The sequence below is a fragment of the Panthera leo genome, chromosome B2 (genome assembly GCF_018350215.1).
Source record: "Panthera leo isolate Ple1 chromosome B2, P.leo_Ple1_pat1.1, whole genome shotgun sequence".
Taxonomy (NCBI): domain Eukaryota; kingdom Metazoa; phylum Chordata; class Mammalia; order Carnivora; family Felidae; genus Panthera; species Panthera leo.
This window is the reverse complement of record NC_056683.1, coordinates 12,642,935-12,666,853: the sequence shown is the minus strand read 5'-3', so window position 1 is coordinate 12,666,853 and position 23,919 is coordinate 12,642,935. Positions and strand designations below refer to the sequence as shown.

Below are 23,919 nucleotides of genomic sequence, written 5' to 3'. Positions count from 1 at the left end.
CCCGCCGCGCGGAGCGCCAAGCTGCGCTGCCCACCGTGACACCCGGGCGACATCACTGCACTTGGTAAAGCAGAAACGAAATCCCACGTGTGGCAGTTGCTCTAAAAAAATATCAGTGCAGTCAGGCCCCATAGGGGGAAATATATCTCTATAGGATTAAAAGTTGCTTTTATTGTAAAATATGTTGGAGGGAAAAAAAAAAAAAGGTCCTTTTACACGGTTGGCTTTCCGTCTGCTGTCGGACGCCTCTCTAGCAGGCCCTGCACCCGGGTTCCTGATGTTTGCTTTGCACGTGAGGCCCTCGCCAGGACCCTGCCCTGCTGGCGGGACCTCCAGGCCCGTGCCAGAGAGAGGGAGGCAGAGGGAAGGAGACACCCTCCACCCCCGCCTTGCACCCGCGCCCCCCAAGTGCACGCCCACACGCCCCCTTCCTCCCCTCCCCGGCAGCTCCCTGCCCGCAGAACCTGCACAGGAAACCGGCGGAAGTCAGCGCCCGGGCCGCGGCTTCCTCGCAGCGGGAAAAGGCAGGTGCTCGGAAGCCACGTTCCTTTCTCCCAGGACGCCCGGAGCCTGCGCGGGCCCTGCCCTTCCCCCCTCCCCCCACCTGCCGCTGTCACTCCTGGAAAAGCACGTGCCCCGGTCTCCTGCTGCAACACCAGCTGTAACTCTAATGACAAGGTTATAACAGAAACCTAAAGAGGGTAACATGTAAATACTGTGTTATTTAGCCTACAGTACAGTAATCTGGATACAAATGAGAAGGGAGAGCCGAATTTCCTTTCCCCACGCTGCCTCTACTTGCCTACGTTAGACCGGCCTTCGATGCAAATCTTAACCTCCTGAGGGATTAGAGAAGGTTTAGGAAGAGTCAAAGGTGGCTCGTCTTCCGACTTCTCCAGTTTGCGGGTCTCGGGCGCCGACCACCTCCTCTTCCTGGTTGCCGTGGGCTTGCTGGGTTCGATTTTGGTGAGCAGGGACGCTGCAGGCAATGCTATTTTTTCTGGAAACTTGAGTTCGCCGTTCTCGGACAGCATCGGGGCGCTTCCCTGGTTGATGCCGTTCTCCTGCTCGGTGTACCTGTGTCTGCTGCCCGCCAGGCTGTCCGTCTTTGAATGCTTCAGCAGGACGCTGGCCGGATCCACGGGCGGGCCCTTTTTAACAGAGCCGTTCTTCAGGTTCTTGAGGGTCAGTGAGATGCAGACATCCCCAACAGAGAGTTTGGAACACGGCAGATCAAAGAGCTGGCTGGTTCTCTCTGGACAGCAGGATGACCATCCCTGTCCAAACACAAAAAAAGGGTACTCTACCAAAACCTCCACGCTGACCTGCGGAGACAGTGAGAGACAGAGAGCAAAGAAGAAGGAAACAAATGAAGACATTTTAGTCTCGTTTTAGTTCATACACGCCCACGTGCCTAAGCCAAAGGGGGGCGGGGGAGGGGATAAGACTGTTCCACGATCCTCATCCGCCAACACACGCAAATGAGGCCCTTAATTTTTTGCTGTACCTGTATTTACCATATATAGGTGCTGGGTAGAAGCCAGTAAAAAAAAAAAAAAAAAAAGCCCACTTAGTGTTGACAGTATCATTTTACTGAGTATCAGCTCTATAGCTGGCCTCCCTTAAAACAAATGGATCGGCCCCCAAGGGCAATGGAACAGGTGCTCAGTGTTCAGCCCTGGAGCACAAGATACAGTCTTGCACTTTATCCGCTCACTGGGCAAATGCCATTCTCACGTACGACAGAGCTGATTAGGAATCAGAATGAGGCTGTCTGTAAGGTCCACCAGGCAGCACTTACCTGTTTATATCACTGTATCCCTGGCCCCTAAAAGGAGACCTGGTGTATGGCTGAAGCTTAATAAATATTTATCGGATAAATGAGCCGTGTACTCAAAACCCGGGGAGAGCAGGGCCGGTGAAGGCTGGAGGAAACAGGCAGGGCTTCCCCGTTTTCCTGGGACCCCGAAGGCTGGGCAGCATTTCGAGAGGATTGAGGGGTGGGCAGTGTTGGGGAGAGGGTAAACTGGGCAGAGAGAGCAAGTACTTGGCCCGTCCAAGGTCAAGTTCCAGGTACTCAAATCAGGCTGTGCATTGGTTTGAAAACCACTCCCCAAAATGGGGGGCGCTCACTCTCCTCCCAAAAGCTGCTGTTTTCTCTGCCACCGTGTGCTATGCACGCACTATGCTAAGTAAATAAGCTGAAAACGTCCTGGTCCCAGAGTAGTTCACAATCAAGCAGGCAGAAGAGGTCCACCAACGTAGTAACTGCCAATCAATGTGGCGAGTGGGGTGATAATACTTTACTACAATATTAAGTTGTTGGAGGGCAGAGGAAAGGCATAGACCGTTTGAAGAAGAGGTGATTAAGGAAGTCTAATACACTGTGCTGAGTTTTAAAAAATAATCAGGGTGGAGTACAGGTGTGGATGCAAGGAGAAGACATTCCTGGAAGTGGAGATACATGAACAAAAGGCAAGGAGACAGTGGGTGTAGGGGTTTGCAAACTGTCCAGTGAAGGTCTTACTGTTGCCATTAAGTAAGGCTGAAATGCACTTGAGGTTCTAAAAGTTTAATTTTCCTAGAAATTTATTTTCTTCAACTTTATGCTACACAAAAAAGAAAAAAAAACCATAAAGTCGTTTTAAAGAGGCAATTTTCAGTGGCTTTTCTAGAAGTAGCAGCATAGGTAATTCGGACCAATCTTCTCGCTGAGGACAACCAAATACTCTGAACAAAACCCAAGTAAACAAAAACTAAGGGCAAAATGTAAAAAAACTATTTCTTATGGCACTAGACAGAAAATAAGGTAGTGAAAAGTCACCGGGGAAGGTTCAGGGAAAGGGTAACAGTCTAGAGATTTAAACCTGGTGTTTAGGGCTATTTTCCTCCAAGGGCATTTGCACATTCCAAACTGGAGTAGTTTCAAAACCAAGTGGTCTGGACTTTTGGTAATCTCAAGAGCATGGTGGGGGTGGGGAGGAGAAGGGAATGAAATTCAGGGTACCCTTCAGGTATATCAAGGGGAGGATGCTCTCTGGTGAGCTCCACTCTTTTGGGCTGTGACTCCAAAGTGCTCTACACTCTAGAAGTGAGGTGAGCCAGAAGCAGACAGGCCTTCTCAAAGTCTGAAGCTCAGATTTTAATCATCTTAGCCCCTAAAATCAGGTAAGGTCTGAATTGTTTCCAAGTAAAAATAATTATTTGCAATTATTTCCAAGTAAAAGACATTCAATTAAAAAAGAGGGATGAGGTCCACAAATAGACCAGAGGACGTGAATAAAAAAACCAGTAGAAACAACAGATAATAGAAACAGACCCTCGGGGGCTTCTGATGTAGGATCATCAGATACGCAGACATTAAAATGACCTAGACTCAGGTCGTGATCTCACCATTTGTGAGTTTGAGCCCTGCATCGGGCTCTGCGCTGACAGTGGGGGCTGCTTAGGATTCTGTCTCCTTCTCTCTGCCCCTCCCTCCTCAAAAATAAATAAGCATTTTTTAAAAGGACTTAAAAAAAGGGGGGGTCCTGGGTGGTTCAGTTGGCATCATGATCTCACAGGTTTGTGAGATTGAGCCCTGCATCTGGTTCTGCACAGCGTGAAGCCTGATTGGGATTCTCTCTCTCCCTCTCTCTCTCTCTGCTCCTCCCCTGCTCATGGACACACACACTCTCTCTCTCTCTCTCAAAAATAAACTTCAAAAAATATTAAAAAAAAATAACCTATGCTTATAGTATTTAAGGAGATTAAAGACAAGCTTGAGGATTCTGGTAGAGATCTAGAACCTGTGTTCCAAAGATCCATGGAAACTCTAGAATGAAGAAACATATATTCACTAACATCAAAAACGCAATGAATTTTACAACAGAATAAATGTGGCTGATGACAGAACTAACGAACTGGATTCCTGAATTTGACCTTCGGAAGAAACCATGCAGAATGAGACCCAGAGACACAAAAATCCCCAAGACTCCGAAGACACACTGAGAAGACCCAACAGACAAATAAGTTGCATTCCACCTGGAGGAGAGAGAGATCACGGGGCAGAAGTGACATTTTTTAGGAGATAACTGCTAAAAATTTTCCAAAATTGGTATGAGACAACAATCCACAGATTCAAGAAGGTCTAACCCCTAAGTAGGGAAAATATTTTTATTTTTGTAAATTATTTTCATGTTTATTTATTTTTGGGTGAGAGAGGGAGACGGAGTGCAAACAGGGAAGGGGCAGAGAGAGAGGGAGGCACAGGATCGGAAGCAGGCTCCAGGCTCTGCGCTGTCAGCACAGAGCCCGATGCGGAGCTTGAACCCACAGACCGTGAGATCATGACCTGAGCCGAAGTCTGACGCTTAACCAACTGAGCCCCCAGGCTCCCCAAGGGACTATTTTAAGTATCATGTTCCTTCTCATCTGTATCAAAACTCACATTCAGCGATGAGCTCTGGGTTGCAAAAGAGGATCTGTTTTTCCCACTTGTCTAAGTCTTTGTCTATGAGCTAAGCAAGCCCAACATCAAGTGCAAAGATTACAGGTGGGGAATTTTTGATGTGTGTTCATATTCAAGCGGAGATCAGAAAAGCCCAACCGAAAGAACTTGGCAGTGAAAGTGACAATTGTGGACTGAACACAAGTTCTTTTTAAAATGGCTATTTTGAAGATTGTGATTCCGACTTTGGAAGAACTAAGATGACGGACAGGGGGAGGAATCACGTGACAGTCCTTAAATGAAAAAGTTACTGACAAAAAAATGGAACTGTTTTGTCCAGAAGACAATGAAATATCCTTAAAGCACTAGAGAAAAAGAATTGCCAACCAAGTATTCTATATTGAGCAAAAGGATCCCTCAGGAATGAAGGCAAAATAAAGACATTTTCCAGATGAATAGTAATTAAGAGAATTCACCACCAGAGATCTGCACTAAAGAAAATGCTACGGAGTATTCTTTAGGTAGAGGAAAAAAATCAATCTAGGTGGAAGTTTGCAGATGCAGGGAAGAAGGAAGAACAATGAAAATGATAGATGGAGGTAAGTCAAAATAATATTGACTATAATAATATTTTTTTTTTAATTTTTTTTTCAACGTTTTTTATTTATTTTTGGGACAGAGAGAGACAGAGCATGAACGGGGGAGGGGCAGAGAGAGAGGGAGACACAGAATCGGAAACAGGCTCCAGGCTCCGAGCCATCAGCCCAGAGCCTGACGCGGGGCTCGAACTCACGGACCGCGAGATCGTGACCTGGCTGAAGTCGGACGCTTAACCGACTGCGCCACCCAGGAGCCCCGTTGACTATAATAATATTAAAAACATTCTGTTGAATTTTATACACAGGCACACATACACAAACACGTAAGTAATTAAAATACCCCCAAAACCTAGGGGCGCCTGGGTGGCTCAGTTGGTTAAGCTTCTGACTCTTGATTTTGGCTCAGGTCATGAGCTCATGGTTTGTGAGTTTGAGCCCGTGTCAGGCTCTGTGCTGACAGTGCAGAGCCTGCTTGGGATTCTCTCTCTCTCTCTCTCTCTTAAAATAAATAAATAAACTTAAAAAAATAATGAAATATCCCCAAACCCCCAAAGTAGCACATTTCCATGTAATTTATATGGATTGTGGCTTTCTAGTTTATCAACTTTATCTTTTTGGATAACTACGATTTATCTGGTTCTACACACACTTATTAAGTGATATACTGTATTTGCTCCATAAAAGGCATAGTATTTATAGAGGGGACAACTGGAGTGAATTTATATGCAAGCTTATTACTATAGTGTGCGTGTGAACAGGAGCCCGTATAAATGTGCATATTATCGGGGGGAAAACTTCATTGTTCTGGGCTATTTTAATAATGTAAAGAGAGCTAAAGATTCTTGAATGTCTACTACCTGTCAAACATTTAGGTACGGACTTCACAAAAAATACTTTGTTTATGCTCACAATAGACTAGGGAAAAAAGGTACTATTGTTCCGATTTTACAAATAAGAAACTGTATCTCCAACAGATTAGATCACTTGCCTAACATCCTAGCTGTAAGATCAGGGAATAGTGATTTAGTCCCAGTCTTTGGCCCTCCAAACCCACTTCCTTTTCGTATGCTCCCGATTTCTGCCCCTGTGAACAAAGCTATTATAGTCCCACTAAAAGAGAGGAATTTAACATTCCCACTCCCCCCAACAGTGGTAAATGTTGACTTGAAATAAATAAGATCCAATGGCATGAGCTCATTGATTTATTTCATCAGTCAGAAAATTGTGAAGCACTGGGGGCCTTACATCTACTCATACAATTCTAGTCTCCCTACATAAGTGGGTGACGAGGCTGCTATTCACTCACAGAATTGCGTTACATCACGCGCACATGTATATTTGCATATATGTACGTACACATGTACCTACAAGTTACAGTATCATATCAGGACGCCCACTGAGTTCCAAATGGGAAGGACCCACTTGGAGCTGGCTCCATAAATCCCATCCCAAACCTCTTAGAGCGTTAACATCGTCCAGAAGGAACAAATCCTGCTTCAAGTGGGGATTCTTTAAAAAACATTTTTTTTAAGTTTATTTATTTTTGAGAGAGAGAGAGACAGAGCATGAACGGGGGAGGGGCAGAGAGAGAGGGAGACACAGAATCGGAAGCGGGCTCCAGGCTCCGAGCCATCAGCCCAGAGCCCGACGCGGGGCTCGAACTCACGGACCGCGAGATCGTGACCCGGGCTGAAGTCAGACGCCCAACCGACTGAGCCACCCAGGCGCCCCTATATATTTAAAAAAAAGAACGTATTTGCTTATCTCTGCCTAACACCAGTCGGAGGTAATGTGATGTTCCTAATATCATAAACCCTATTTCTAAACACAATGGCCTCTTTTTTGGCTTTGCCTTTTCCTAGATGATCCCTTCTACTGGGTAGAGTCTGTCTCCTTGCTGACAGACAGCCCAACATCTACTAATGGACAGGTTCCTGGTGTGGGAGCCATATTCTAGAAACTCCTCAGAGCAGCCAAGAGTTCATATTCTGAATACAACATTTACTGTCTACGCGTAAACCAATCTCACTGCAAACGTCTACACGTTACCAAGTATCTGTTGACTAATTTTTAAGAAGAGCTTGTCTTCGAGGCCTTTATAAGAGGTAACATCACTGACGATTCCAACAGCTATGACGCAGATCCATATGCTTCCCATTATACACACCGTAATGTTTGGGGGCATTTTGAAAGCCCTTCATTACTCTTTCATCTCAAAACTCCAAAGGCAAATCTTAGAATTAAATGCTGCAACGTGGTCTATAACTTGAACAGCCTAACCTAAAAACTCATGTAAGAAAAGAGAGGAGGAGAGAGGAGAATATTTGAGATGTGGACTAAAGGGCTGATGATAATAGAATTTATTTCTACCTGGATAGGTTTGGGAAAATCTTCTCTACCCCTTCAAAGGCTTGCTCTTGGTCCCTTCCTCCTAAATCCTGGCTTTGGCTCTTCCCAGAGAAGTTCTGCTATCCTGGGAAAAGATGCCACATCGCCCATCCTTAGCTGGGTCTATGCAAATTAGGGGAGAAAGACTATTCAATAGGGGTGTCTGAGCGGCTCGGTCGGTTAAGTGTCCAACTTCGGCTCAGGTCATGATCTCACAGCTGGTGGGTTCGAGCCCCGTATTGCATCGGGCTCTGTGCTGACAGCTCAGAGCCTGGAGCCTGCTTCGGATTCTGTGTCTCCCTCCCTCTCTCTCTCTCTCTCTCTCTCTCTGTCTCTGTCCCTTCCCCACTCGCACTTTGTCTCTTAAAAATAAATAAATATTTAAAAAAAAAAAGGCTATTCAATAATCTGATCATTGTAAGCAGTGGACTTGCATGGCTTAGGCCAAATGTTCTTTTTGTCCTTTCTAATTACTAATTACTTATCCTCGCTAAGATTTATCCTCACTAATTACATAGACTGAATTATCTAGATAATGCATTTTTTTTTGTCTGCATATATGTGCCCTAAAATAAGAATTTTCTCTCTCTTTGGTGAAAGTCAAACTCTTGTTGTACATATCTCAAATAAGCACACTACAGTATTCATAACAAACCTATTCTTATTGCATAATTGGGTTTGTCAGAAGGATGTAAGCATTCTTAAAGGTGAACTGATCATTAATAGTTCCTGAAGAAATCACACCAAGGGATTTTTCCATCAGAATACACGTGGGAAGGTCTACCTGCTTGAAATTCCCTTGACGAAGAGCATTATCTACCTCAAAACACGCCGCCATTGCCAACAGGTACTGTTTTCTGTATGAAACATAGATGGTGGGATTCGGTGACATGATGTTACTTTAAACCAGAACAACGACTATGTGAACTGTTTGCCCTGGAGACCCATGTGGGTCTTCCCTACGGTACCAAGAGCTTCAAAATATTACTGATCAAGGATTCACACTCCAGAGGTTGCAGTCACGTTCACTACGTAACCCAGAGCCCCTGCTAAGTGTTAAGGACTGGAGAAGAGTTCCTGGGGTTCAAGATCCAGTTCTCGCCTTCAGTGGGGAGGCAGGACGTGCACATGAAACAAGTCACTTCACAAGGGCGTAGTTGGATAATGGCAACCATGTTAGCTGATGGCGTCCACTTGGGTGTCTACGGGCCACTCAAGCTTTACGTGTCCGAGATAGACCTCCTGATGTGCCCCTGCCCAATGGCGCCTGCTCTGTTCTTCCCCCTCTCCGTGAATGGCATCCCGATCTTCCAGGGGTTCCAGTCAAAGGCCTGGGAGTCACAATGTACTGGGCTCTTTAGCACACGGCACACCTCCAAATTACAAGCAAATCCTCTTGGTTCCCTCTTCCAAATATATGCAGAACGAGACCATTTCTTACTGCCTCCACCACCACTGCCTTGGCCAAGCCAGCTTCTCCCTGGCAGAAAAAGCTGCCATGACGAGCCCAACGTGGCCTGCGCGTGCCCCTGCCCCTACTCACTGCACTATAGCGACACTTGTCTCCTTGTTGATCCTTTAACTCTAAAGACACTTGAGCATCTGGGTCTGGGCATTGGATGTTCCCTCCGTGTGGAGTCCTTTCTGCCCTGTGGACCATGGTCTTCCATTCCCCTTTTCAGAGACAGCTTCACTGACCATTATTTAAAGTAATGACCCTCCGTCCCTAGTATCTGTACCCTCTCTGGGCTGTCTTATTTTTTCTCCTATCACTTCTTATCTTTTGGTGCATTAGTTAAAAAATTTGCTGATGGGGCGCCTGGGCGGCTCAGTCGGTTGACAGTCCGGCTTCAGCTCAGGTCATGATCTTGCAGTTCGTGGGATCGAGTCCTTGTGTCAGGCTCTGTGCTGACAGCTCAGAGCCTGGAGCCTGCTTCCGATTCTGTGTCTCCCCCTCTCTCTCTGCCTCTTCTCCGCTAATGCTCTCTCTCTCTCTCTCTCTCAATAATAAATAAACGTTAAAAAATAAAAAAATAAATAAAAACAAAATACAAATTTGCTTATACATTTGTTTGCCTGTTTTACCGACTCCCCCAGGCTCCCTTAAGACCATATGCTCCGGGGGGGGGGGGGGGGGATGCTGAGATGTTGCCTGTTTTGCTCAATTGTTCTATCCCCAGAGTGTGGGATACTTTCTGGCATGTTCAGCCCCGTTTGCTTCCTGTGTGTAAAAACAGTGCAGTGCCACCACTGGCCAACAGAGGTCAATGTTTAGACACTGAAAGGCTCTGCCTGACCTTGCTAGTTTTCACCAGCTGGGACTAAATTGGACTTTCGTCCTCCCCAGGGAGAGGAGCAGAACCTTCCCTGGGTCTGGCTCCCCGCTGAACAGGCAGCTTTCTGGGCTGAGCGATAGCTGCCTTAACTCATCACTCCCCTGTCAGGCTGGTCATGACCTCACCGAATCATACTTCGGTTACCTTCTCTCCACTCTTGGGTTCCCTTTTGCTCTTTCAGAGGGGCTGACGATCACTAATTCATTTGATGATCATGTCGGGGTGCAAACGGTCTCTGATTAAACCCCAACGAAACTATATTCAGGAGGGCAGTGTCATATACAACCGAAGCACGTTACATAACTTCTGGCAGCTCGCCACAGCCCATTTTTTTTCAACCCATAAATACATTCTTTCCCAAACACTTTGAGCAGTCTGCAGGATAAAATGTGACCATGAATAGCTTTTGTCCTATGTCAGCTTGAGGCCCCTCTGCCTTTCACGTCTGGAGGCCTTGTAGCCAGCACCCTCCTTTTTAGGGGCGAGTTACCGCTCATCCTCTCCCACCCTTTCCTGCCCTCCTCCTGCTGCGGCAGGCACACCCCTTTGCTCGCTCCCCCCACCTCTTCAGCCCCCTTCAACCAACCTCTAAAACAATCCCCTCCGATTTCTGTTCAGGACGGGTGAATCAAGACAGGGAGGCAACGCAGCCTCACTTCTGGGCTGATGAGTATTTATTCAATGTCACCTTCCTGGTCTGGCTAATGACTGGCTTTTGAAGATCATTTTTAGCTCCTCTGTGTGTAAGTGTAATAAAATTCCTTTAACTACTTAGTCAACTACCAGTGCATCTGAACACTGCATGCAGAGCCGCATATTTATGCCGTTTGGTTGTCTCTTTCTATCTTAGATTGGTGCTCTGTCTATATACACACATATGTACATATCACCAAAAACAAGATATAAAGAAAACAAAACGTCTGTTGTTTAAATATGTCTCCCCTTTCCTCCACAAGAATTCCCTGTCTTCACAAATGTGAAGGACATCTGTTTTACAAAACATTTTTGCTTGGCACTGGCCCAAACTCCGCCGATATCTGGGATCAATGAGATCTCTCAGAGGCTGGGCTTCCACGAACATGTCTTGCTTTGGGTGAAATTACTGTGCTGGGAATCGCCAACTTCGTGCGCAAGTGAAATTCTCGATCCTGTTTTACCAGCAGGAAAAAAAAAAAAAAAAAGGCGCCCATCTACTTTCCTTGAAGGCCAGTGTGCATGACTACCTACCTTCTCAACCTCCAGAAAATCAGACAACGCTGGAGTGATGATCCACTTAGCAGGGCTAAGTGAGAGACCCACTTATTTCGGTGTTTAAAAATCACTAATAAAAGCAGTCACAACTCTTCAGTCGAGTGGAAGAATATCGAGTGTTCTATTTATTTTTTTTATTTATTTAAAAAAAATTTTTTTAACGTTTATTTATTTTTGAGACAGAGAGAGACAGAGCATGAACGGGGGAGGGGCAGAGAGAGGGAGACACAGAATCGGAAACAGGCTCCAGGCTCCAAGCTGTCAGCACAGAGCCCAACGCGGGGCTCAAACCCACGGACCGCGAGATCGTGACCTGAGCTGAAGTCAGACGCTTAACCGACTGAGCCACCCAGGCGCCCCGCGAGTGTTCTATTTAAACATTTAATCACATTAAACACGGAACCTGACTCAGGCTTTGGTGGAAACATTGCAGGGTTTTCAGTAAACCCACACCCTGGTTCAGAGACACCCCCAGACACAAATCCTGAATGATACGTTGGGTTCTTCTCATACACTGCAGCCTGACTCCCAGAGCCTCCTCTGCGGGGGAGGCCCCTTTAGGATCTGACTCAACAGGTCACTGGGGTAACAGATTCTATCCCACTTGCCCTTCCCCCCCGGGGTCTTAAAAAGCGTGCCTTAGGAAAACAACATGTTATTCAGGGCTAAAAAGAAATGCCGTCTCAAAGCCACTAAAAGACATAGAAGAACCTTAAATGCGTATTGCCAAGGGAAAGAAGCCAGTCTGAAAAGGCTACATACTGTGTGATTCCAGCTATATGACATTCTGGAAAAGGCAGAACTACAGACGTGTGAAAAGATCAGTGGTTGTCAGGGCTCCAGGACGGGGGTGGAGACAGGGAGCACGCATAGGTGAAACATAGATTTTGGGGGCAGCGGAACCACTCTGGATGATACAGGAATGCCGAATACATGACATTAGGTATTTGCCAAAACCACAGAATGTAGAGCACAAAGAGTGAGCCTTCATGAAAGCTACTGACTTAGGTTCATAATCACGTATCAACACTGGCTCGACTACAGTAGTACTACGTAGAAGCAAGATTTTAATAACAGGGGAAACTATGTATCTGGGAATCTGTGTACTTTCTGCTCCACCGCACCCCCCCCCCCCCCAACTTAAAACTACTTTCAACAATAAAGCCTAATTAATTAAAAACTGGCTATAAGCAACAACGAGAGGCTGCTTCAATAATACACGTAAGACTACCTGGTTGGGGGCACTGATATCACGCATAGGCTAAAGGAGAGCATTTTTCCTTCCTTTTTGTTTTGTTTTTAAAGGGGACGCAGACACATAAACAAATTGTGGTTTGATGCTATTGCTCTGCCAGAGCCTTTCTGGCACTCACGAAGAGAGGAGGATTAGCACCAATAACCGGGCCACAGGTCCAGCTCCAGGCTTTGGCACACAGGGCGGTCACTATCTATTTTTTTTATACATTAGGATTCATTCCCACCAAGCCCCACACGTGAAATGTTGGCGGGTCGGCTTGCCTTGGCTGCTAGGGGACTCTGCAGACTTCTGTGCTGCTCACACGAGGGCCCTGGCGATTTTTAGGCACCAGCTAATCCATTAAAGCACAACGCTACCACTGATGAGTCACACAACACAGCTGTCGAGTTAGAAACAGTGGAATGAGGGGTGCCTGGGTGGCTCAGTCGGTTAAGTGTCCGACTTCGGCTCAGGTCATGATCTCGCGGTCCGTGAGTTCGAGCCCCACGTCGGGCTCTGTGCTGACAGCTCAGAGCCTGGAGCCTGTTTCAGATTCTGTGTCTCCCTCTCTCTCTGACCCTCCCCGTTCATGCTCTGTCTCTCTCTGTCTCAAAAATAAATAAACGTTAAAAAAAAAAAATTAAAAAAAAAAAAACAAACAAACAGTGGAATGAGGGGCGCCTGGGTGGCTCAGTCGGTTAAGCGTCCGACTTCGACTCAGGTCATGATCTTGCGGTCTGTGAGTTCGAGCCCCGCGTCGGGCTCTGTGCTGACAGCTCGGAGCCTGGAGCCTGCTTTTGGATTCCGTGTCTCCCTCTCTCTCTGCTTCTCCCCAGCTCACTCTCTTTCTCTCTCTCTCTCTCAAAAATAAATAAACGTTAAAAAAATTAAAATAAAATTTACTACAGTTCCTTTGTGCCAGCTTTGTGTCCCTCTTTAGCAAAGTTGAGCCTGGGCAGCCCGAGACAGGGGTGTGGGGAGACTGCTCACAGACAGAGCCAGATGGAACCAGAAGCCTCCCTGGGAGGGGCCGTCCTGGGCAGGGGCTCCCCCAGCGGGCACCTGGCAGAAGAGAGGCGCCCGAAACCTCCATTTCCGGGTCTCTTACTGCGTGGATGGCGGGGCCACCAATGCATCCCTCCAGTCCAGCTCATGCTCAGAAAAATACAGTTGGTCTCTATGCATACTGGCTAGCAGGTCATTTAGGCTTCCTTGGAGGAATTGTGGTAGGGTGCTCAGGGGGGCCACTCATGGGAATACACCCCAGGAATACAGGCAGGGTAAAAACGGCTTATTGCGCGTGTTAAGAGAACGTCACCCTTCTTTCTGGACTGTTTCTAGACTGCCTCCCCTTCCATAAATTCTTTTTATTTTATTTTTAAGTTTTTAACATCTATTTATTTTTGAGAGACAGAGACAGAGCGTGAGCGGGGGAGGCACAGAGCAAGAGAGGGAGACACAGAATCCGAGGCTCCGAGCTGTCAGCACAGGGCCCGATGAGGGGCTCGAACCCATGAACCGTGAGATCATGACCTGAGCTGAAGTTGGACGCTCAACAGACTGAGCCACCCAGGCGCCCCATAAATTGTTTTCAGAGCGTGAAGCCTTTCATTTATTCTTCCGAAGCTAACTTTTCGCTTCTCAGTGCCAAAGCCACATAAGTTGGAAGAAGGGAGGGACAGTAATATTCTCAAGGGCCCGCTGGGCGTTACATATTGTGCTGGTTCCTTTGAACACGTTTTCTTTAATCCTTACAACAACCCTAATTCCTCCCACCACGAGAGCCGACTGGAAGGCTGAGACAACATACACGATAAAGTATCTGTGCACTCACTTGTGCCCAATGTGCACAAGGTCCCTGCACTATTGTTGGAGTGGAAGGCCGATCTGACTCAGGTACTTTTACCTGTAGATCCTGCATCTTCCTACCAGCTAACTTGCTTCCCACGCAGAGGACGCCCCACTCTCTTAGCGAACCTCGCTGGCTCACGCTAGTGCTGGGGGTCCCCTCTGGGACTCGCCACAGACTTACAGGCTCCATCCTGGAAAAGATTTTCAAGTGGATTGTTATATTTGGGAGTGAGGCCCGAGGAAGGCGATTCTGTCGTCCACCGGGGCTGTGACGCAGGATCACCAAGCGTGAGGGCAGCAGGGGCGGGGGGCTCTCCTGTCTGGGGTGCAGTGTGCTACCTGTGCTGCAGAACACGAGGAAGGAGACCCAGAGTGGCCACCGAGAGGCCGGATCGCACCTGAAGTCCCCTTTGTCTTCTCCCACGGCAGCGGGCTGGGCACAGGGGGCAAAGACGCTGCCTGGGCAGAGAGAATGACCACGCTGGATATGGCAGAGCCACGGGGACAGGGACAAACAGGCAGCAGTGTTTTTCTCCTACGCCGCCTCGTTTGCAGCTTCAGCTGGAGACGACACTGGGGGCGTCTTGCTACAACGGTAATTAGTTCAGCTCCTCCAAATAATCAGCCAAACGAGAAACCTCTCAGTTTCACACGGGCTGGTTTGGTTCCCATGAGGTCTTGGTGCTGATTACGAGCACGAGGTCAGCAGAGATGCCCTCAGTGTCCCCGTGTGGATTTTTGGCTCGCCGGGCCAAGGTGGGTAGTTTCTAGAAGCTCTGCGCTGCGAGGCAGAGAAGCCCAGGATCACAAAAAGAGAGTGCGCCCCTCGTACGAGGAATCATTTGCCTGTCTCGGGGATGAGAAAAGCCATGGCTCAAGGGGAAAGCAACACGTCTCGTGGGCGACCAGGCCCGGGCCTTCCCCACCGTGGCCCGCTGCGTCCAAAGGGGAGGCTCGTGGTGGATTGTCTGAGGTCAAGCAGCCCTTCCACGCAGGATTTAAAGCCCGGAGTCATAGAGCCATCCATCTGGGGTGTAGAAAACCATCCCTCCTCCCACCACTTCCCCAATCAATTTGGTGATTTTTTTTTGCTAGTTAAGTTAAACACTTGGCACATTCCTACATCTCCCCGTGGGTGCATTAGTGATTTCTAGCCAGTCGGGAAGACACGGCTGATTCTCCAGGCCTGGGGGGGGGCAGAAAAATCCTCAGCGCCACACGGATGAGGGAGGAAAGTTCTCGGCCCTTGGAACGTAAATTACATCCAGCTATCACTTCCCTGGCTCCCCTCCTCCTTCCCCCCTCTCGCTTTCTCTCTGATTCTCTCCTGTCACCAGTGGCAAACACAGCTGGTGGAGTATTTTAGCAGTGATGATGTCAGCCTGTTTCTGATAGGCTTCTGGGGAAAGCGACACATCACTGGCTGTGTCGGGGGCCTTGCACTTTTGTTTTTACAGCTCAAAAACCAAGCCACCTTTTGAGCAGGCAGCGGTCCTTCCCGGCACGCGACACCCCCGCGCGGGGCTGCCCGGACAGACCTGCGAACAGGCCATGATAAATCTCCTACCTCCTCATTTGCACCTTGGTCGTGTATAGGCAAAGAGACCCGTGGTCTGGCTGCCGGAGGAAATGGGACTCACAGGGAAGCCGGTGACTCTATCATGCGAGCGTCCGTTGTGCAAAGTATCGGGCAGGGAAAACATAGAGATGCTTCCTCTCCAGAACTGCCTGGTTGATTCGAGAGCTGAAGAGGCCTGGGAAGCCCTTGGCCATGAGAACGGCTGGAGCCGTTCTGTATTCTCGGGGTGAGAGAGGTTCACGTGCAAACCAGGAGCATTTCCAAGTAACGCCTCTTCCTGTGCCTTCCCCCGTTCACAGTAACGCTTTAAGGATTAAAGGTGCCATGAGAAAACACATTCACTTGCATTCCTGCTTATTTCCATGCTTCACCTGGAGCCTGTTACAAGACAACTCATTTTTTCCTTCCAGTGCCCACCTCCAACACTACATAGGCAGGAGGGAGAGAGCGGCAACCACAGGCGGGGAGGGAGTTCGAAATAATGACGCCGCTTAAAAGAAAAGTCCTGCTGGGGCACCTGGGTGGCTCAGTTGGTTAAGCATCCGACTTCAGCTCAGGTCACGATCTTACAGTCTGTGAGTTCGAGCCCCGCGGTGGGCTCTGTGCTGACAGCTCAGAGCCTGGAGCCTGCTTCCGATTATGTGTCTCCCTCTCTCTCTGCCCCTTCCCCACTCATGCTCTGTCTCTCTCTGTCTCAAAAATAAATAAAAACATTAAAAATTAAAAAAAAAAGAAAAGTCCTGCTGTTTTGCTTTTTTTTTTTTTTTTAATCTGAACTTTGAGACATCTTGCTTGGTCCCGAACCAAAGACCGCAAGCCTATAGTGGTGATGCTGTACCATAAAACAGAAATCTTTGGGGGCTAAAAGCTCTTGGCATTGCAGGCCCCCTGACACTGTGCGAGACCTGACATCTGGTCACTCCCAAGCCCTTCTGGAAAACCCTCGAAAATCCCCCCTCCCCTAAAACTTGATCTCTTAAAAGTCTGCTCAAAACAATTCAAACCATGAACTAGTTTGTCTTATTTATTTATTTATTTTTTACTTATTTTTGAATGTCCCAAATATCAGCTACACTATGACCGTTTTCAACTCAAACGTGAGGGCGGCGCTGTCACCTCTGGGGTTTTTCAAAGTCCTCAATGGAAACATTCCCAGGAGATCTGGGCTCAACGGCCGAGGAAGCTCCCAGCCTGGAGGCCACACCTGCTGGACTCCAAGCCACCTGGACAGTGCTTTATATCAATGGGCCACGGAATAAAGGTGTTCAGGTGATTTAAGAGACTTAAAAGAGTGCACGGAAGGAGCCCACGGAAATTAAGAGAGTCAATAATAGTTCCAGGCTTTAACGAGACTCACCACGACTGTGTTTCCTGCTGGTGGTTCCTGTTTACCGCGAGCCCAGGAGATCACCTGGGATTCTGGGACTATGTTAACTGTGCCTTTTACTTTCTACCTTCCGATGCTTTGACATCTGGGAGCCTTGCTGCCTCTAGAGGGGACGCCCCTCCCAGGGTTAGCCGATTCCTTGCCTGGGAGAGACATCTTCACATGCAAACCAAAAACCCACACCCCCAACCACCGCCTCTACTGGGCTTTCACCTCGGGGCTCCTATCCACCTGCCCCAATCACCCCAGGCCCAGGTAGCAGACACCCAGGGGCAGCTCTGCCCCAGAGCCCCCTGAAATTATCCACACCAGCCAATCCTAAGCCTGCTCGTTCCTTCCCACAATAAAGGCTCTTGCCCATGTTCCCTCCTCGTCCCCCTGCCTCCTGACTGACTCTGGCGATTCCCCATGTGGTGTGCCCATCTTCTTGGGATCCGAGTAGAACAAGCCACCTTTCAATGACGGCTGTGCCCCCCATCTGTCAGCCTCCCCACACCTAAAGAGTAATAACATTTTAAAACACGGATGTTGGAATGGGACGTGGGGACTCTGTCTAAGGTGCCCACCCGGACCAGCACTGCCTTTTCCTGGCAGAGAAGAAGGGCACAGTGACCCCTAGAAAGGCTTGAGCTTGCCGGCCGCGTTTCGCACTCGAGGTTCCTCATCTAAACTACAGAATAAAAAACAAAAACAAAAACAAAAACACGCCCAGTGGTGATTTTTCTAATCTTCTGGAGGACGGTACCTTTCCTAAACCCTCCCGTCTAGGAGCACAGAAGTGAATTCCTTACAAACGAGTGCCCTGGGGCGTTGGGGCTTAGAACCTGGCTGGGAAAGGGGATGGTCCTGCAGAGTCTAGGGGTGAAGGAAAACCCTCAATTCTCCGCACAGCCCGTTGCAGTCTGCCTCTTGGAAGAGCCTCATGTTGCCGGGGAAACCAGGGAGGACCGCATGACTGTGTGTGCGCGTGCGCGCGCGCGCGCAGGGGGAGGGGGTGAAGGTTACCTGTGCTCGGTGCTCCCCGACGGCAAACTGTATCACCGCCACGCCCGGGTGGTGGCTGTCCTCGATCCTCTCCACGGTGCTGGAGTCGATCTTCAGGTCGCTGCTGATCTCGGCGCTCTGGATGAAGTCTTCTGTCTTCAAGTCCTCCACCTTCTTCAGCTCCCCGTTGGCCAACTGGATGATGGAGCCTTTCATGAAGTAGGGGGGCAGCGTGGGGGGCGCGGCGGCGGGGGACGCCACGGACTGCACCACGGGCAGGTGGATCTGGGCCTGCACCATGGCTGGGTAGGCGGCCTGCGTGGCCAGGGCCTCCGGGCTGAAGTTCTCGTTCTTGGGGAGGGCGGTGGTGACGAACGTGTGAGGCACTGCCGCGAACTGGGGCGACGACGTGGCGATGGCGGGGGCGGCTCCCGAGCCCTCCACGTCGGCGCCGCCGACCGGGATGAGCAGGGGCTGCGTGCCGGGGATCACCAGGTGCTGGGGCAGGCTGCCGGCGTACGTGATCGCCTGCTGCTGGCTGCTCAGGTAGCCGATGACCGGCGCTTGGGTCCCCGCGTAGAAGGCGGTGGCCGGCAGTCCGACCGGGAGTGGCTCCGAGGCGCTGTGTGTGGTCTGGATGACCGTGTGGGGGGACAGCGTGGCGACGGCGGCGGCCTTCACGCCTTCGGGGCCCAGGGCCTGTTGGGGTGACAGCGCGTAGGACCGGTGCCCGGGCTTCCCTAGATGCAGGCCGCTTTTGTCGTTGAGGGTGGAGGGCGAGGCCTCCCGGTGCGTGACCGGCTGTACCTCCAGGTCGGCGGCGGGCGCGCTGCTGGTGGGCAGGACCATCACAGAGGCCCGGACCCCCGAGGAGTCCCGACCGCCGTAGTCCGCGGCGCTCGGGTGCACCACCACGTGCCTGGACTCGTACGGGTGAGGAAGCGACTTCCCGGCCTTCACCAGGCCCAGGTCGGCGGAGCTCGGGGCCCCGTACCTGCGGCCCTTCTCCATCTCGCCGTTCAGGAGCTCCTTGGCCTGCATGGCCTGCAGCCTGCCGCTGTCGGCTTTCTTGGCGGCCTCCCGCGGGACGAAGTGGCCGCCGGAGTCGGTGTATTGCACTACGACCTGGGGGGAGGGCCCCAGGGTGAGCGTGTGTGGGATCATCGTCTGGTGCGGGTGCAGGTGGACGGGGATGGCCGGAGGGGACGCCGTGCGCCCGGCGCTCTGCGGAGAGCTGGAGATGTGCACGTACTGGTTTTGCTGGGTGGGAGGGGGGGACCCCGGGGGGCCGAGCCCCGACGTCCTGCCCAGGTGCTGCTGCTCAGCCTTGTGTCCCGAGGCTTGGCTCAGACTGCCCATGTTGGCCAGCAGAGTGGAATAGGCTTCCAGCTGGGAGCGCTGGGATGGAGTGGTGGCCCCCGCGGCCGAGGCCACGGCACTGGTGACGGGGCTGGCCGTCGGGGAGATCAGCTGCGAAGGGATGAACCCGGCGTAGGGCCCGCTGTACTGGGAGGACCCGATGAACTGGAAAGTGTGCGGCAGGTGAGCGTACTGCACGGGGGACACCGGCGTCCCCGACTGCGGGGGAGGGTACGCGGCGGGCAGCGTGGTGGTCGCCGGCACGGACCTGGGCGCGCTGGGCGGGGAGTAGTCCAGCCCCGCGGACAGCGCTTTGTGTAAACCTATTCCCTGCTGTAAACCCAGCTCCACCGGGGCCCCCGCCGGGCCGTGCCTGCCGCCCCCGTGGCCGCGGCCCCCCGGGTTGCCGGGGAGCCATGCCACGGCCTCCGCCCGGTGGTTGTCGCTGGGCGCCGCGGCGGCCTTCTCCTCCGAAGGCCGGCTGGTGGCGGGGATCTCGCGCTTCTTGGGAGGCAGGCATTCGTTGCTCCGCTCTTGGTTGGATTTCATTTTTCGCCGTCCCCCCTCCACGGTGACTGTTTCACTGTCTGGCTGGCTCTGGTTTTAGTCTGATACATGGAAAGTCACATTTGATTTCTGTAGGGGATCCAGGCTCTTCATGAGGAATCATCTCCCCGTGGGTGCGATCGGCCCGCAGCAGCTCTGGAATCTGGGAAGAGGCAGACAGGGTGGGGGGCGAGGGGAAGAGGAGGGAAAGGAAATCAGAACATCAGACTGAGACTAGGCCTCTGGCTTCCACGTGAATTCCCCAAAACCTGATCACGGGCCCCAGCATGAAAGCCCATGAAAACACTGGCCACGTTGGAGAGCACATCAGGTAAACGCGAGGAAACCGGGAGGTCAGAACCTCACAGCAGATACCTTCTGATGGCACGAACAGCTCCCCTAAGACCCTCTGCGTTTCTCAATACCCTCTCTCCCTATTTTCTTTGCTTCTTACAGGGGAGATGATTTGCTTCTTAAATTTCCTTTTCAGAAATGCTGGTCCCTTCTTTACCTCTTCTTTGCCTTGCTGGGAAATCCAGAGAAGCCCACAGGAAGGGCGACATTAGGGGAAGTCAGCCTCAGATGCAGGTGCTGGGAAGGAGCAGGTGAGGAGTGGGGGAGGGGTCCCAGGCCACCTTCAGGTGTAAGGTCTGGGGTTGGCAGAGGTCGGGGGCCCGTGGGGGGGGGGGGAGTCTCAGGCCATCTTCAGGAGTAAGGTCGGGGGTGCGGGGGCGGGTAGTGCCGGGTCAGCTTCAGGTGTAAGGTCTGATGCCTCACCTGCTGGGGCTCCTACTCAAAGGTTCTGCCTGAGTCAGGGTCCACACTCTGGTCCAAAGCCACTCTCTCTTCCCTCGCACACATGCACAGTACCACATGCCAACTCAGCAGAGGCAGCCAAAAATAATCTTGTTCTCTACAAGTTTCCAAAGAATTCCCAGTACAGCTACTCATAGGGTAACAGAAAGCCAAAAGAAATCTGTGAGACAGTTAAAAAATGAATATGGTTATGGTTACACACACAAAAAAAGTGCGCTAATAGGGAGGCTACGTTGAAGGTTTCTCCTTCATGACGGTTATTCCTTCTTTCTTTCTTTCTTTTTCTTTCTTCCTTCCTTCCTTCCTTCCTTTCTTTCTTTTCTTCCTTCCTTCCTTCCTTCCTTCCTTCCTTCCTTCCTTTCTTTCTTTTCTTTCTTTCTTTCTTTCTTTCTTTCTTTCTTTCTTTCTCTCTCTCTCTTTCCATGTAGTCTCTGAATTTTCTCTTCACACCAGCTCCCTCCCTTTCTCCTTGGAAAAGGCCAACCCGCCATTAACCCTAGAGATGAAACCTCTTTTCAGATCAATCAGCCCCATGCGCCTCAATCGCGATCTATAAATAGTGGGCTGGGAGCCAGTTACATACATATATCTCAGTCCCTCAGTGGCCGGTGAACTTGGAGTCACCGTGACTGTGTGGGCAGATAGACACCCACTGGCAACAGGCAGCGCATCAGTGGGACCAACAGGAACCGGGCTAATGAGCCGATGCGAGTGCCCCTTGCAGGCACCAGCTGTAGACACAAGCACTGTCACGTGCGGGCATCCTGGGAAACTGAGGCACAGGGCTTTGGGTTTTAGCATTTGTCCTACCCAGACCCTCTTTTCTACAATCTGATTTTATAAACATTTTTTAATCTTTATTTTTGAGAGAGAGAGAGAGAGAGAGAGAGAGACTGAGCATGAGTGGGGGAGGGGCAGAGAGAGAGGGAGACAGAATCCGAAGCAGGCTCCAGGCTCCCAGCTGTCAGCACAGAGCCCGACGTGGGGCTCGAACTCATGAACTGTGAGATTATGACCTGAGCCAAAGTCGGACGCTTAACAGACTGAGCCACCCAGGTGCCCCATCATTTACTTATTTTATTTATTTGTTTTTTTTTTTTTTACTTTCTTTTATTTTTCAGAGAGAGACAGCACAAGTGGGGGAGGAGCAGAGAGAGAGGGGACACGAGTACCCGAAGCAGGCTCAGCGCTGACCGCAGAGGGCCTGACAAGGGGCTCAAACCCACAGACCGCAAGGCCGTGGCCTGAGTGGAGGTCAGACGCCTCACCGACTGAGCCACCCCGGTGCCCCTTGTACACTCTGATTTTAAAACAAGCACGACAAGGCAGCAGGCAGCCTTCAGCATCTGATCCTTGCTGACGCTGAAGCAATGGGGCATCCCCACCGTCACACGGCCTCTTTTCTCTCCTCTTGCCTGTACCAGCTTATCCCCATCTCTCCTATGTAGCTGCACTACCCCAGCCTAATCGGTAACCTTTTTTTTGGTCGATGATTTTAGCGGCCATTGTTACTCTTGCTTCAACATCGTCACCAAACATCGCAATAAAAAGATTATTCAAAAGACAGTGCCTGTCCTTAATGGTGGTGGGCAGCGGCACACGAGGTGGAAGTTTGTAAATTTGGGGTCTCAACATCAAAGGTCATTTCAATAAGAACAGAGTTTCTCATTTGACATGAGAGGCACTTTAAAGCCCGGGATGGAAACAAAAAACAAAGTGCAAAGATCTAGTACGTTCATGCCGGAGAAATACCTGTGTTGAAGAAATGATGTCACTTATTTCCCCTCCCGACCTAGGGCTTTTATACGTTCAGAATAACCGTGCTCTGTGTAGCCTTCTTTTATAAACAGTGCAGCACATAATTTACGCACAATGTTTGCAAATCAATCAGGAGGCCAGTGCTACGTTTAAAACAATGACAGAATAAAATTAAATCACAAACTTATAAAAAAAAAATCAGTTGCCCCTTCTGGCTGCTGAACAAGTGCTGACAATGATCTTTTAGCTTTAGATCTCAAGAGTCACTTAAAGAATTGTATAACTCCCACTTTCCCACATCAACTAGCAGTCATTTAGAGCCACTCAAAGCAAACCGTTCCACGCGCCCCCTGCTGGTTCCACAGTAGCACTGCTCCCATAAAACCCCACAGGATTTCATTAGGGATGTTCATGCAAGAGTGATATGTCAGAATCCAAAATGAGAACATTTGCATATAGTAGGCCCAGCCAGTAAGGGAATAGGTTAATTAGCCCAAGGCAGCTCGAGGGAAGAAAAAGCAGCAGCATAAAAGTCCTTTCAAAGCCAAGCAAAATGTCAAACACATTCAGAAGAGGTCCATTAGCAATGCAAATGTAAAATTGCCTGTACAACCGAATGCACAATACCCCAAACCAGAAACCCCCTCTGAAGGTACTTCTTAAAGAGCCCAGCTTTAGTGAATCTGAAAAGGAATGCTGACTTGGTTCTCAGTAGTGCCTTAGTTTATTTATAGCGTTTATTTGAGAGACACTGGCTTAGCTGGCCCTAAAGATCTCTGTACAGACTCCAGGGCTGGTCTTCTGCTAATGGACCACCGGGACATATTGGCCTTAATGCACAGATTCAAATTTATTCTTCTGAAAAGCGAGCCATTGATAAATGTCTTTTGCAGATAATACTAATGATAAATCAAGGATCCAGAGATTACCACGGGAGCTGGAGCGACCTAGAGCCAGACTGATACAAATTTCAACCCATTCTCCTCCTCCATTTAGAATTTAGAATGTCTCCTATCTGCCACTGCAGCTTGGAGGAGACGGGGCTCTCCAATTCCGGGACATGTGTCCCATCTCCGTGCCCACTAGCTCTGTACTATCTGAAGCTGCCATCAGGAAGCACTGCGAGGGGAGGGATTGAGCCTTGCTGTGTTTTCAGAGAACCACCAGAGGGCGCCACAGTTTGCCACCAGGTCCCCGGTAACGGGGTTTGATTCTTCATGGAATTGAAAGAATGGAGAGGTATATAACATGAAGGTGGAAAAGCAGAGAAGGGAAAAGGAAGGGAGAGAGCAAGAGATTTAAAAAAAAAAGAGAAACAGAGAAAAAAAGGAGAGTGGAATTTTTCCCTTGTAGCGTCTTTTTCTAGCTGCAGACAAATGGCCTCTGTGTCCCTAATCAC

The 23,919-nt window shown here is 49.9% G+C and overlaps 1 protein-coding gene and 1 non-coding gene across 12 annotated transcripts in view; both read right to left on the bottom strand.

Annotated features, from left to right (window-relative positions):
* Positions 1–429: 429 nt before the first annotated feature.
* The window catches only part of ATXN1 (ataxin 1), a 412,322-nt gene continuing 388,832 nt past the window's right edge, over positions 430–23,919 (bottom strand). For all 11 annotated transcript variants that reach the window (XM_042937838.1, XM_042937840.1, XM_042937841.1 and 8 more), the window contains 2 exons: positions 18,063–20,109; positions 430–1,325 (listed from right to left, as the gene is read on the bottom strand). In XM_042937838.1, the coding sequence (XP_042793772.1) occupies positions 795–1,325; positions 18,063–19,949 (2,418 nt within the window). In that variant the 5' untranslated portion in view covers positions 19,950–20,109 and the 3' untranslated portion in view covers positions 430–794. The remainder of the gene's footprint in view (positions 1,326–18,062; positions 20,110–23,919) is intronic.
* Positions 4,399–4,524, bottom strand: LOC122220871. The gene has a single exon (XR_006203037.1). It is a non-coding gene; the product is annotated as a small nucleolar RNA SNORA40 (small nucleolar RNA).